The following is a 14,889-nucleotide window of genomic DNA, read 5'->3' as shown; positions in this document are numbered from 1 at the left end:
ACTACAGGGAAACCCAGCCTGAAAAAAAGACAAATAAAAACTCAGACAGAAATTGGGGATCATCCTGAAGGTCTGGAAAGCAAAAGAGTCAGCCACTTGTGTTAGGTTGGGAGCATAGGCCCCAGTTCCTTGCATCTATTCCAGCCCCCAGGCCTGGTTTGGACCTCAAATCCCAACAGGCCAGGTCCTGAACCCCTCCTGTGGCTTCCCGGTTTCCCCCTCTGGGCCACCTGAAAGCGCAGATCTCCCATTAAACCTGGATATTTCTTAATCTGGCTTGTTTTGATTTGGCTTGATTGGGAATTTATGTGTCGTCAGGGAGCTAATATTAAGAAATAATCCTAACATTGGAGGTTCTACCGAGCTAGGGCAGGTACCTTTTCCTCTGGCAGACCATTTTCAACTTTCTGGAGGAGTCTGCCCCCTGCTGTGTGAATCAATAAACACAGTTCTGACTGCTGAAGCTCAGGCTCCCCATCTCTTCTCTGCTCCCTGACTGTCCCTTTGAGCGGTATCAGACATTTTATAGAACATGTACTAAATTCCTGGTATAACTCTCGTGGCTCCTGGTTTCATATTATTAACTAATGATTTCATCCAAAGCATCTCCAGAGGCAGTTCTTATGTCTTCTATCAAAAGAGCAGCAGGGTTGGTGGGAGAATTTCTTCAGCAACCCTCCTTCTCAGACTTTGAGACATGTAACCTGGCCTGGAACTCGGAGATCCACTTGCCTCTGATGGGATTAATGGCATTTGCCACCAGGCCCGGCTTCCAGCAACCTGAGCCACCAAAACAGTACAGTTAACAACCCTCCACGATTGGGTACTCCTTGCTTTTCCTAAATTTACTCTTGGGAAGCGCATACTCCCATTTCTATGCCTCTTAACTCTCTCATGTAAATAATCTTTAATAAAACTTTCCACTCCGCTTCATAATCTGTCTAGTCCTAACACTCGCAGCGTGGAAGCCACGAACTCGTTTGGCCCCGAGAAGTCTAGGGGAACTCCTCGGGATATTGAGGTGACAGCAGGCAGCTGCATCTCTGAGCCCTCACAGGTGACAGGACAAGCACAATCCAGTCGGTTCCCACAGAGCGAGGTCTCGGTACGTCCCAAGTTCCGCTCCCTAGCCAGCCTCCACGGCCGTCTCCACGAACTTTTTCCAGCACAGGCGCACAACACGCGCCCCGCTGCTCCCTTGTCCTGACTGGCCACCGTACCGTCTTACGCCATTACCACAGCGCCACCACTGCGGAAGGCCCGGGGTCCTCTGCTGCATGCGGCGCGCTCCGGGGATGACCCGGCGGACGCCTGCACATCAGCCGCGCGTCCCCGGAGAGCCTCGGAAAGCCCAGAGGACGCCGGCGAGGCGCGCGTGGGGCTCTGGGGTCGCGGAGCTGGGCAGCAGCATGGGTGGCGCGGGATTGCAGAGGGTTCGGCGCGTCCGGGCGGCCGGCAAGGCTGCCCGGCGCGGGCGTCCCGGCGATGTGTGGCGCTGAAGCAGCAGTGGGAGCGGCGGCGGCGGGCTTGGCTTCGGCTTCGCGGCGGTGCGGGCGGCGGCGGTGGCGGGGCAGGCCCCTCCTCAGGAACTGGCGAGCCCGGGCCTAAGCGGCGGCCCCGTAAAACCCCCGCACGGCGCAACAGGTCGGGCTCCTCCTCGTTTCGCCCTGCCCCGGGAGCCTACCTCCCCGGCCGGGGATGAGGCCGGGAAGCGGCTGCGCGGGGCCCAGCACAAAGGCTTGTCCCCAGGGGCCACCGCCGCTGCCGCCGCCACCGCCGCCACCAGCCTAGAGCCACCTGTGGAAGCCGAGCCGGCTCCCGGGCCCTCATCCCCTCCGGTCCCCAGTGGCGGGCACTACCCGTGTCCCCGAGGTCCGGGAACCCGCGCTCCAAACCCTTTGCTTCCTCGGCTGCCAGGAGATCAGACAGCCGCGCAGCCTCCGCCGCTCCAGACTGTGGGAGCCCTGCGGAGCATGTCAGAGAATAGCGACATGGAGAAAGCCATCAAGGTAAGAGAGAGATGCCACCTACGTCTTCCCTGCTTTGTCCTGTGATTTCCCCGCAGCGCCAACCTCGGAAAATCAAGAGAACTTGGACGAGAGTTAGTGGTTTAAGTCACTAGAATCTAGTGAATGCGGGTTTTTGTCTCCCCCGGATCCTTGGACCATGTTGAGTTGTGGAGAGTGGGGTGTCCGACTCTCTTCAACTTCCTTGGCTGAGATAGTTTCTGTTCACCTAGAACGAAGGTGAGTAGAGTGGGAATACTTGATATGTGTGGAACGAGTAGGACTTCTTAGGACTCGGAGGTTTCCGTCTCCCCCAAGTGCCTCCATTTGCTTCTCGGTGGTCCTCTGTGACACTTGGCAGTGGCTTTAACGGACCCCTCCTGATAGGTCTGAAACAAGCCTGTTTGAGAGCTTGAGCTTCAGGAGTTGGTTTGTCTTCATTCAAAACCTGTTCTTTGGATTTTCCCTCCTTATCCGTGTGTTCATTTTTTAATCAAGATTTTATTTCTGAGGAGGCAGCAGCACCCTATGTGCTAAAATGACCCCAAACGGGACTGCGAGTGTAGCCGGGTTGGTGGAGTACCTTACTTACCATGCATGAATTCCTGGATTTGATCCCTAGAACCCCAGAAAACTGGCACAGGGGTGCAAGTCTTGTCATCCCAGCGCACAGGAGGATCAGAACTCAGAACCAGTGCCATTCCAAGGTTTTGGTGGGTTAGGGCACCTAAGCTCAGGCCTGATGCCCTGAGTAAGATCCGTGGACCCACATGACTGGAGAGAATCAAATTTCTCTCCCCTCCCCTCCCCTCCCTCCCTCCCTCCCTCTCTCTCTCCCTCCTTCCTTCCTTCCTTCCTTCCTTCCCTCCTTCCCTCTTTCCTTTCTTTTTTGAGACTGGGTTTCTCTGAGTAGCCCTGGCTGTCCTGGAACTTGCTCTGTAGACCAGCAGAGATCATCAGCTTCTGCTTCCCAAGTGCTGGGATTAAGGTGTGCACCACCTCTGCCTTTGGAGAACTGGCTCTTGTAGGTTGTCTTCTGGTCTCTGAGGACACACATGCACACACGCAAAGTGAAATAATAATAATAATAATAATAATAATAATAATAATAATAATAATAAGTTTAGGGTCGTCTTTAGCCACGTAGGCCATGTAACCTGGAGCTCCAAACTCTGTGTATAAATAAATAAGTACATAAATTAGAATGACCCGAGTAAAAATAACTGCTTTTCTTTGGTTTTTCAAGATAGGGTTTGTCTGTGTAGCTCTGGCTATCCTAGAATTCGCTCTGTAGATCAGGCTGGCCTTGAACTCACAGAGATCCGCACACCTCTGCCTTCTGAGTAGATATTAAAGTTCTACTTTATAAAGCAGGATTTATCACTCCTGCTTGTACTGGCTTTTTGGGAACCCGTTCTCTTTGGATGGATGCTTTGCTCATCCTAGATATAGTAGGGAGGACCTTGGACCTTCCCCCAAGCAATGTTCCTTACCCTCTGAGAAATGGGTGGCGTGGTGGTGGGAGGTGGAGGGAGTAGGAGGAGAGGAGGGAGTGAGAACTGGGATTGATATATAAAATGAAAAAAGATAGTTTGTTTTCTTTTTTAAAAAAATTAAAGAAAAAGACTGTGCCACCACTGCCAGGCCAGAATAGACTTTCATTTGTTTGTTTAGGTATTCTTTTTCCTATTTAGAGCAACAGCTTTGTTATGGGTTGACACTTTTCATGTTTTTATTTGACAGTTTCACACATTGTTCATTGTTTTTGTTTCACCGTTGACAGTGTTTATATATGCTGGGTGTGGTGGCCTAACCGTGGTAGGCCTAGGCAGCATAGTGAGTGTCATTAAAGACAGAAACAAACAAAACAGATGAAAAGAGTCCTTAGTTTGACTCAGTATCAATATTATTGTCTTTTAGTCTTTGAATGTATCAAAAATTTAAAAACATTTTAAATGTGTGCTTGTGTATGTCAGTGTGTGTGTGTGTGTGTGTGTGTGTACATGAAATTTGGTCCTATCATTTGGGTTCCAGGGATTCAGCTTAGGCTTGGTGGCAAGAGCTTTTCCTGCTGAGCTGAGCCCTCTTTAGGCAGATTTAAAAAAATAAAATAAAATAAAATAAAAAATAAAACAACACAACTTTTTCTGGGGAGGGCTGAAAATATGGCTTAGTGATTAAGAACATGTACTACTTTTGTAGAAGACTCCAGTTTGGTTCCTAGCAGCCACACTGGGTGGCCCACAACCATTCATAACAGTCTGTAACTCTAGTTCCAAGGGATCTGACAACCTCCTCTGGTTCCAGGGCACTTAGACGTGTGTACGCAGGTACCCACACATAAAAAAAAAAAAAAAAAAAAAAAACCAGGTAGGGTGTGGTGAAGCATACCTTATTCCAAGCACTTGGGAGGCAGAGGCCAGTGAACTCTGGATTCAAGGTCAGCCTGGACTACACTTAGTGAGACTCTTGTCTTAAGAAAAACAGCCTCTGGAGAAATGTCTCAGCAGTTAAGAGCACTGACCTCTCTTCAGAAGGACCTGGGTACATTATTCTCAGCACCTACATGACAGCTCACAACTGTCTGTAACTCTAGTTCTAGGGGATCTGACATCTATCTCCACACAGACCTGAATGCAGGCAAAATAATACATATAAAATAAAAATAAAATTGATTCAAAACAAAATAAACTATTAAATCTATGCAGAGCCTATCTATTTGTGTACTGTAGTCAGAGATAGTTGCTATTATTTTTTCCTCTTCTCGCATTCAATGATTATTTCCTGGGTTTTATATATCTAGTGATTTTTGTTGAAAGTCGGACACTTGGTAACATTGTAACAACTCTGATCCGTTCCCCAGCTTGTTACATTTGTAGCCCTCTAGAATTAAAGTAGAATTTCTTTTCTTTGTGCATGCTAATGTCTGCTCAGGGATGGTAGGTCTTTGTTTTTCTCAGCCTGTGTGTGGTGTCTGCTTAGCTATGTCAGCCTGATGTGGGCAGAAACTGCAGTGTTTTTGGACTCCTGAGGCCTGTGCCTCCTGCCGCTCTACCCCTGAGGTTCTCGAGTCCTTCCAGAATGGAGCTGACTGCAAAGTACTCAGGCTTTATGTTTCCCTGGCCTCTCAGTCTCCCCGTCCATTGTGGAGAGCTCACTTCAGCCTATTCTATGGCTCTGTGTAGTGATTTGCCCTCTAAATCCACATATTCTGCATTCCTGGCCAGGACCATTGTCTTGGAGCTTAACACAGCTGTCCCTTGTCACCCACATGTTCCTGTTCTTGCCTGCACAGCCCAGCATTTTCTTCCCCAACCAGTAGAGCAGCAGCACTGCCTACTTTCCATAGCTCCATGCTGGGAGCAAGCGACACCACTGACTGCTTTGGGCAGGGAGGCCAGAGGCTAGGAACTGTAGGAGCCAGACTGCATGCTGCTTTGACCTCACTCTGGTGGGTTAGAAAAGACAGTTCTCTGTTTAGCTTACACTCTTCTGAAATAATTAGTTTTGACAACTGACGGGATCTGACTGTGCAGCTCTGGCTGGCCTGGAACTCAATGTAGACCAGGCTGACCTGCCTCTGCCTCCAGGTGCTGGAGGTAAAGGAGCAGTTTTGTTGTTGTTTTTGCTTTGACAATTTTGTCTAGCTGTAAACATGTTTATGGAAAGCAGTTGCCTGCCTTTCACACTGTATGAGAATCTGAGAGTGTTGATGGTCTACCCAAATAAAGATGAGTGGAGGATGAAACTAGAATACATCATCTACTCCATCCCAGATCTCAGATTAAATATTGAATTTACATATTCTCAGGTGGTGTGGTGGGTGGTTACTGAGGACCAGCAGTCTGGAGTGGGTCTGTCTACAAGTGCCTTTCTTCCTTCTGTAAAAGCAGGTGTCTGAACTCCAGGCTTTAATGTATAGTCCTTTCAGCTCTCTGTCAAGTAGACTGTCACCTTCACATGGTGGAAGATTAAACCTGAGAGTCTACTCTCCTAAACACACAAGTTGGGCAGTTTGTTCAAGGATGTAAACCTCTACAGATACCTGACACAGTTTTCTGGACTCTCAGAAGTACACTATTGTTGTAGTGAAGACGCACAAGTTACTGTGCTGTGTGTGTGATGTGCATGAGCATGGAGGTGCAGTGCTGGGAGGGATGCAGGCCTCGTATGCTAAGTATTCTGCACCCATCGAAAGTCCTAACTTTGTAGTACTTTGACATCCTCCATAAAACATCATTTGTCTACTTAAATAGACCATGTAGGCGGGCTGCAGAGTTTCCTTTTATTCTGGAGCCTGTACGATTAGGAGGTAGTGATTGTGAGGTAGCAGCAATCACATAGGCAAGTGCGATTATAAAGCCCATTGAGAGCTTAGAATGTGAGGTGCTGGACCATGGCTGTCCAACCTCTGCTCAATTATCTAGCTTAACAGTGGAATCATCTCTCCCCCTGCCCCCTTTTCTTCTTTTTAATAGGAAACCTCCATTTTAGAAGAATATAGTATCAACTGGACTCAGAAGCTGGGAGCAGGAATTAGTGGTCCAGTTAGGTAAGACACCAAGACACCCACGTGGAAAATAGGGTGCATTGCTCTGGGAGGAGACACACAAATTGAGCCTTGAGCTACAAGCATCAGATGTACTTTGAGAATTAGCCTGAGTTTAAATAGAGTTTCTGTTTGGTTTTGGATTTGAAGTGTCTTGCTTAGTGTGTATAAAGAACATGGACCATTGAGCTATACCCCCAGCTCCTAGTAGAGGATATTTATTTGATTATGTTTTTTACATTTTTATGAGTGAACGTGTGTGCATGTGATGTGCACATGTGTGCCATAGCACGTGTGGAGGTTGAAGGATGACTTTCAGGAGTTGGTTCTCCTTCTATGTGGGTCCTGACCCCTTAGTAAAGGCTTCTTATTAGTTTTTTTTCTTGCATCTAGACACAGCTAGGTAGCAAGGTCACATGGCCTATAGTATTATAGGTTGGTTTTAAGATGTCAAGTTATTTGGGCCAGTAAGATGGGCTATTGGGTAGAGGAGCTTGCTTACAGTTCTGATGGCCTGGATTCAGTCTCTGGGAGCAACATAATACTGGAAGGAGAGAACTGATCCCTGCAGGTTCCCCATGTTCTCCACATGTACATATACACACCCACACCCACTAAGAATTTTAAAATGGAATTGAAAATGTAAAAGGTGGGGCAGGAGAGATGGGTCAGAGCACCGGCTGCTCTTCTTGCAGAGGATCTGGGTTTGATTCCTAGTATCCATGAAGTAGCTCACAGCCATTTATAACTCCTGTTCCAGGGGATCTGATGCCTGGTGGTGAACAGACGTACATGCAGGCAAAACATTCATACAAAACAAAAAACCAAAGATAGGACATTTTTTAACAAATGTAAAAGAAGCCTGGGCCTCTCAGAGAGGCTGTCATTTCTGTAGCTGGGCTGAGACCCAAGAGACCCTTGCCACCTGTTACTCTAGGGCAAGTTGTCTTTTTTGTATTTGTCTGAGACAGAGTCTGTATAGGCCATGCTATCCTGGTATTTGCTATGTAGATCCTAACTGCCACCATGATTCCCCTCTACACCTAGAGTCTGTGTGAAGAAATCGTCTCAAGAACGGTTTGCACTGAAAATCCTTCTCGATCGTCCAAAAGCTAGAAATGAGGTATGTTCCTTTATTACTTTGACTTGCTTACATACACACCACACACGTACGTGCGCCCTCTCTCTCTCTCTCTCTCTCTCTCTCTCTCTCTCTCTCTCTCTCTCTCTCTCACACACACACACACGCACACACACACACACACACACACACACACACACACACACGGGGAAGAGCGAGGGAGGTCTATGCAGATGTTTTGGAACTATAGTTACAGGCAGTGTGAGCCACTCAGCTTGGGTACTGGGAACTAAATTTGGAAGTACAGGAAGCACTCTCAACTACTTGACCACCTTTCCAGCCAGTTTAGGTGTTTTGGGGGCCTAAGAATATGTACATGTTCACAACTAAGGCAGGCAACTTCTTGGAAAATATAGAGATGCATAAAACATCTGTATCCCTACTGAACTTCTGTTCTCTGTTCACATTATCATTGTCACGTGTTCTGTCTCAGCATGGAATGCTAGCTAGCATACAGTCTTTTTCCCTTCCAGCCACCTCACATTCTTTTTAAAATGAGTAGCAGTAATCTTGAAATTAAGTGAGTAAAAAGACGGTGTAGACAGCAAATCTGTCAGTGCAGTTTTATTTGTGGAGAGAACACTGGGGAGACGGTCTGCGCAGGGCCGCACTGGGTGTTTTGTATTAGTCTAGGTGATGAGTAGTTTGACAGAAGTAGACATCCTTTGGACTTAGTGTGGTTAGCTTTTGATGGACATTTGGGGGAAATGATGGCACTTCCTTCGCACACAGACATGTCCTGTGTTCTCTTTAAGGTGCGTCTGCACATGATGTGTGCCACACACCCCAATATAGTGCAGATTATTGAAGTCTTTGCTAACAGTGTACAGTTTCCTCACGAGTCCAGTCCCAGGTAAGACTAAACAGGGCCGTCACCTCTGGCTATATGGAGGCCATGTTGTAGCAGAATCGTCCTCTTCTGTGTTTCCTTCCCACTTCCTCTCTCCTTTTCCTGCCTCTTTCTCTTTGTGTTTAAAAACTTGGAGACACTTGTGAAAGTGGAATTATGTAATGAATGATCACTGAGTTTTACCAGCTGCCGGTGGGAAATCTTGTTTCATCTGCTACCCCTCCTCCATAATTGTTTTGATTATTTTCTCTTTTAAAAAAACTTTTAAGGGTTGGGGATTATAGGTCAGCGGTAGAGTGTTTGCCAAGCTTACCCAAGGCCCTGGATTCAATCTCTAGCACTGGTATGTGTGCTTATGCGTGTGTATGTGTGTATGGGTGTGCGCGTGTGTATGGGTGTGTGTATGGGTGTGCGCAATAAAACAGTATAGAGCCAGGTGTAGTTGTGCATGCCTGTAATCTAGCACTGAGAAGCAGGAGCATCATACATCCCAGTCTAGCCTGGTCCACATAGTAAGGCTGTTTATAAATAAACAAATATTGAAATAGATTCTATTCCAAATCGGTGGGAGGGGCCCAAATGTTCTTCCAGATTAAATCTTAGAGGCTCGTACAAAGGCCCCATTGCTTGAAGGGAGAAGCCATCATCATTCTTTCGGCTGCACATTTGGGAAGTAGCTTAGGTAGAGACCAGGGTGTGACCCTGTCATTGCAGTGTGGCAGGTGTCAAGAGAGGAGCCTCTTCCTTGCACTCGGAACCTTACAGAGCAGCAGTAGTGTAAGTGCAGCCTGGGAGGCAAGCGTCTCACACAAGGCTGTGGGAAGTGGGCATTGTGGAGCTGGTGAAAGAGATGGAGTATTGAAAGCCGATGGGAAGTCGATTGTGTCTCACAAGTCGTGCTCTGTTGGTGAAAGCATTTGGATGAAAGCAGAAGCCTTTATATGAAGGAATAGGAACCAAAATGTGAATTTTGGTTCTTTTTGTTGTTGTTGAGAATGAAGATCATTGCTCTTAATTAGTGGCTAGATAACCCTAAATATAGAAAGTGGTTACATATTTTGTTGATGAGTTCACTTCATGTCAGTTTTTTGATGCTTCCAGGTTTTTCTTTTCCTTTCCGTTTTTTAAATAATGTTTAGACTTTTTTTTTTTTAACTTAACAAAATCAAATGCTTTCAAACAGGGCTCGACTCTTAATTGTAATGGAGATGATGGAAGGGGGCGAGCTGTTTCACAGGATCAGCCAGCACCGGCACTTTACAGAGAAGCAAGCCAGCCAAGTAACAAAGCAGGCAAGTCAACGAAGGGGTGGGGGTCTGGGGCGCTGACACTCTGGCTAAGCAGTTGACGGAGGGGTGGGGGTCTGGGGCGCTGACACTCTGGCTGAGCAGTCCAATTGCACCCGGGAAGAAAGCTGAAAGAAAAGCTCTGTTTGATCTCTCATTGCCTGCTTTGTTATAATCAGAAAGGACGCCTTCACAGGGGAAGCACAGCCGCTTTTCTACTTTGGGAGGGAGGACTATATTCTTAATTGCTTGTCACATGTGTGCCAGGGCTGCTGCAGAGTTTCCTCCACTGACTGTCTGAGGACAGCTGTGCACAGGTGGACCCTTTAGTATAAACTTGTTCTCAGGCATTCGTACCCGAGATGTTTCTTGCACAAATCATCGATCATTTCTGCAGATTACAATGCTATTCTTGGATTTTTATGATAGTGAATGATTCTTAGTCATAGCCTATCATATCTTATTGTATAAATTTATGGCCCATTTGATACCCTGACTCCAACTAGCACTGAACGCTCATAGAGGTGACACGCTAAACCTCAGGCTTGTCTTCAGAACAAGCAAACAGACCGTAGACCAGCATATGGCACAGCAGTTAGCTTTGCGAGAAAGCACTCGCACATTTTCCACCCCTAGTTTTCAAGTCTTTCAATGCCTCCTTTCCTGTTGACTGGGTAGCAATCAGTATTTGAAATGCTGAGAAGAACCACTAAGTCTAGGAACCACAGAATCTCTGGTTTAACTTTCAAATTACACCATTCATTTCTCAGATACTGAGACAAAAGAATGTAATCTGATCATTCATTTAAAAAAAAAAACGGTTGCAGTCTACAGGGACAGATGCATTGTCATTAAGTGAGATGTACAAATTGCAACATTAGGTAGAAAAGCCAGCTGGCTGGAAGGCAGTGCCTGCCGTTCAGCTCCCTAGAGTGCAGTTGTCTCCCAGGCGCAGCCCTGTCGCCCACTGGGCAAGCTCCTGCCTACTGAAGATGCTGCCTGTGGCTTCCCCTACGGTATCTGTCACAGCACAGGTCAAGGGGCATCTTACAGCATATATCCACCGCTTTATTCTAACAAAGGATCGTTTGCAGTCATGTTTTAGTAAGTATAGGTTATAGTTAAACTAAGGCTAATTGATTTCTGTTTCTTGGTGTCCTGAGTCTTAGCTTCTGTTTTGAAATCAACACTGGCCACAGTTGTAATTGACTTAACTCCTGAAGTTTCACACTAGGTGTGTGAGAGATGGTGCTTTTCTAAGAAGTCTCTGGTCCCTGTGCCCTTTTTCAGATAGCCCTGGCTCTACAGCACTGTCATTTGCTAAACATTGCGCATAGAGACCTCAAGCCTGAAAATCTGCTTTTCAAGGATAACTCTTTGGTGAGAAAATTTGCTTTTTCTTATTTGATGCTGTCACTTTGGTTTTTTGTTGTTGTTATTTGTTCCTCCCTCCCTCCCTCCCTCCCTCCCTCCCTCCCTCCCTCTCTCTCTATTTCTCTCTCTCTCTTTTTAGCTAGAGTCTGTGTACCCCAGGTTGGTCTTGAACTTTCTGTGTAGCTGAGGATGACCTTGAACTTCTGATCCTCCTGCCTCTGCCTCCCGAGTATTGGGATTCCAGGTATGTATCTCCACACTTGGTTTATGTAACTGGGGGTTGAGCGCAGGACTCTGTGCATAGTAGGCAGGCACTGCCAACTGAGGTCCATTCCCTCATCTTGATACATAGATCAGGCTGCCCTGGAACTCATGGAGACTAGGTTGGCTGAAAACTCAAAGTTGTGCCTTTGCTGCACTGAGTCCATGTGCAGGAGGTTTTAGACCACAGTGCTTCTAACACTTCAGTTTCCTCCACTTGTTTCCATGTTGGGGCTCAGAAAAGTTGTGACACCTGTGGCATTGGTGATTTGGATGTGGGACTTAGGAATGTGGATGATATTTGGAGTTTCTTTGGGGAGAGGCAGGAAGTGATGTGCTTTTTTTATATTACCTTAGAAGTTAAGTTTGATTTGCTGTCAGCTGTTGTGTTTTTCCCCATGTTCCTATTCCCTGCCCTATGTTCTACCAGTCCTTTGCTCTAGTTGCTATGACGCTCATGGCTAATGTTCAGAATGAAGCAGTGCTCTGGGTTGATGAGGGAGGGCCAGTAGGGCTAAGACACTGCGAGCAAAGCTCATAGCTGTGAATCAAGGCTGACTTCCTTCTGTATTACTTTTAGATTACTGGTTACTTTTTATATGTATGAGTGTTTTGCTGCAGGCTCATGCAGTGCCTGTGAAAGCTACACTGGGACTGGAGTTACAGGTGATTGTGAGCTGCCACATGGGTACTGGGACCCAAAACCAGGCATTCAGCAAGAGTAGGAAGTGCTCATAAATTCTGGGCCCTCTGTAGCTCCTTTGTACTAAGATCTACATCCTCTTCATAGGCTCAAGTCTCAGAAACTAACAGCCTCATGCCTGCGTTGTCCTCCCTCCTTCCCTATCTATCTATTATCTATCTATCTATCTATCTATCTATCTATCTATCTATCTATCTATCTATCTATCTATCTATGGTTTTATCCTGGAGACAGGCTATCCTCAAACTCATTGTAATCCTCCTGCCTCACTGTCCACAGTGTTGAATTACAGACATGAGCAACCCCACCTGGCTTCTGTAAGTGTTTACTGACAACTACGAAGAACTGACCCCAGTTTGTTTTCTTTCAGGATGCCCCTGTGAAATTATGTGACTTTGGATTTGCTAAAGTTGACCAAGGGGATTTGATGACACCCCAGTTTACCCCTTATTATGTAGCACCTCAGGTAAGCATGTTTTCTTTCTTATGGTGTATTGCCAAATTGCCTGTAGGCTCTTGTTCTACTTTTTTTAAAATATTTTTTATTTTTTTTAATATTTATTTATTTGTTATGTATACAATATTCTGTCTGTGTGTATGTCTGCAGGCCAGAAGAGGGCACCAGACCTCATTACAGATGGTTGTGAGCCACCACGTGGTTGCCGGGATTTGAACTCAGGACCTTTGGAAGAGCAGGCACTGCTCTTAACCACTGAGCCATCTCTCCAGCCCTCTTTTCTTTTTTTTTTTTTTTAAACATTTAACTATATGTATGAGTATATTTTGTTGTCTCTTTAGGTTTTTTTTTTTTTTTTTTTTTGAGACAGGGTTTCTCTTCATCTTTGGTGCCTGTCCTGGAACTTGGTCTATAGATCAGGCTGGCTCGACTCACCGAGATCCACCTGCCTCTTCCTCCTGAGTGCAGGGATTAAAGGTGTGCTCCACTCTCACCCAGTATGAGTGTATTTTTGTATAAGAATGTTACCGTAGGTGCTCCTGCAGGCACCTCCTGGAACTGGAGTTATAGTTAATTGTGGATATTGGGAATGGAATGGATCCTCTGAAAGAGTGATACATACTTGTAGTTCCTGAGCTATCTCTGCAGTTCCAACTTTTTTCCCCCGAGACAGGGTTTCTCTGTACTCGTGTTCCTTCTGTTCTAGGCTTGTATCAAGATGGAGAGCAGGAACTCAATTTCAGAAACCTATACATTGCTTCATTTGGCGTAGAATTTTGCTTTTAGAATCAGTTTTTAGGCTCTGCGTAAAGTATTTCCCTCACAAGCCTGAGGAACTGAGTTTGAGTCTCTAGAGCCTGTATAAGGCTGATGTATTTATAATCCCGTGCTCGGTGTGAGGTGTGCATTTAAAATCCTGTGCTCTGTGTGAGGCAGGAGGAGACAGGAGAGTTCCTGGAAGCTCATATGCCAGCTAACCTAGGTGTACGCAGTGGAGAAGCAAGAAACTTTGTCTCAAACATGGTGGAAAGAAAGGACCTATCTCCATGTGAGGTCATCCTCTGACCTCCACACATGTGTGTTGTAGCATGCACAAACCTATACTGACACAAACATGTAATTATATGTTCATTCATACACACAATGGGCTGTGCCTTACTGATCCCATCATGCATCTGTGGTGCTGTTAACCCGAAATTGCATTCAGTATATTCAGTCTGCTGTGCATCGTAGTGTATGCTTAGACTAGCTTGCTTGTGTTTTGATTTTTTGTTTTTGTTTTTGTTTTTATACAGCATAATCTTTATAAGGGACAGAAGACCACATTGTATTCAGTTTAGTAGAGCCCAGATTCTGGTGCTCTTGCTCACAGTCCTCAGAGACACTTCAGGCTTTGCCACTTAGCGCATTCTCCAGGGCCTGGCTACCTCATCAGCACTCAGAGACATATTCTTCTCTTGGCCAAAAGTGTACTGGGTCCAGAGCTTGGGCCTTACCTCTGAACATTCGTGGATTAGAAGGGGCAGGCCAAGGTATGCCTTCTTCAGCTCCACATGATGGAGCTGGGTGAAATCCCTGACACCCTGGCTGCCCAGTGAACACTGACTGGTTGAAGTGGATGTAGATCTCATGCAGCCTCAGCTTTGTGCTGATGAAGGGAAGAACCACATATAGGAAAGGGTTGTGATGCATTGTGTAGTTGTTCTTCCTCTACCTTGTTCTCTCTCTCTCCCCCTCTCCCTCCCTCTCCTCCTCCTTTCCCCCACCCCCTTTGTAGTTGTTGGTTGTTTTGGGATTTTGTTTGCTTGACACAGGGTCTCATTATGTAGCCCTGGCTGGCCTAGAACTTGCTATGTAGACCAGGCTAGCCTCAATCCCAGAGAAATCTGCCCGTTTCTCTCTCCCAGGTGCTGGAATTAAAGACAGACATCACCATGACTGTTGCTGCCTTCTTTCTTTCTCTCTTGCTCCTTTCTTCCTTTTGATTTTTTTTTTTTTTTTTTTTTGGTTTGGTCGTATGTACTCAGCCTAGGCTTGAACTTACTTGGTAGCCAAGGTTAGTCTCGGATTCCTGATTTATGTAGCCCTGGCTGGCCTAGAACTTGCTATGTAGACCAGGCTAGCCTCAATCCCAGAGAAATCTGCCCGTTTCTCTCTCCCAGGTGCTGGAATTAAAGACAGACATCACCATGACTGTTGCTGCCTTCTTTCTTTCTCTCTTGCTCCTTTCTTCCTTTTGATTTTTTTTTTTTTTTTTTTTTG

General features: G+C 46.2%; 1 protein-coding gene across 6 annotated transcripts in view; it reads left to right on the top strand.

Moving 5' to 3' along the window:
- Window positions 1-1,309: 1,309 nt before the first annotated feature.
- The window catches only part of Mapkapk5 (MAPK activated protein kinase 5), a 29,091-nt gene continuing 15,511 nt past the window's right edge, over window positions 1,310-14,889 (top strand). The window contains exons 1-7 of one of the 6 annotated variants that reach the window (XM_050158985.1): window positions 1,311-2,009; window positions 6,485-6,558; window positions 7,603-7,678; window positions 8,452-8,549; window positions 9,730-9,838; window positions 11,123-11,212; window positions 12,541-12,636. In XM_050158985.1, coding sequence (XP_050014942.1) covers window positions 1,974-2,009; window positions 6,485-6,558; window positions 7,603-7,678; window positions 8,452-8,549; window positions 9,730-9,838; window positions 11,123-11,212; window positions 12,541-12,636 — 579 coding nt within the window. In that variant the 5' untranslated portion in view covers window positions 1,311-1,973. Of the gene's footprint in view, window positions 2,010-6,484; window positions 6,559-7,602; window positions 7,679-8,451; window positions 8,550-9,729; window positions 9,839-11,122; window positions 11,213-12,540; window positions 12,637-14,889 lie in introns of those variants that run through there. The other 5 variants (XM_050158983.1, XM_050158989.1, XM_050158986.1 and 2 more) reach the window with 5 other exon arrangements.

The sequence above is a fragment of the Alexandromys fortis genome, unplaced genomic scaffold, assembly GCF_014885135.2.
Source record: "Alexandromys fortis isolate MF-2015 unplaced genomic scaffold, M_Fortis_MF-2015_v1.1 scaffold_90, whole genome shotgun sequence".
NCBI classification, from domain to species: domain Eukaryota; kingdom Metazoa; phylum Chordata; class Mammalia; order Rodentia; family Cricetidae; genus Alexandromys; species Alexandromys fortis.
This window is presented reverse-complemented; position numbering and strand designations above follow the sequence as displayed.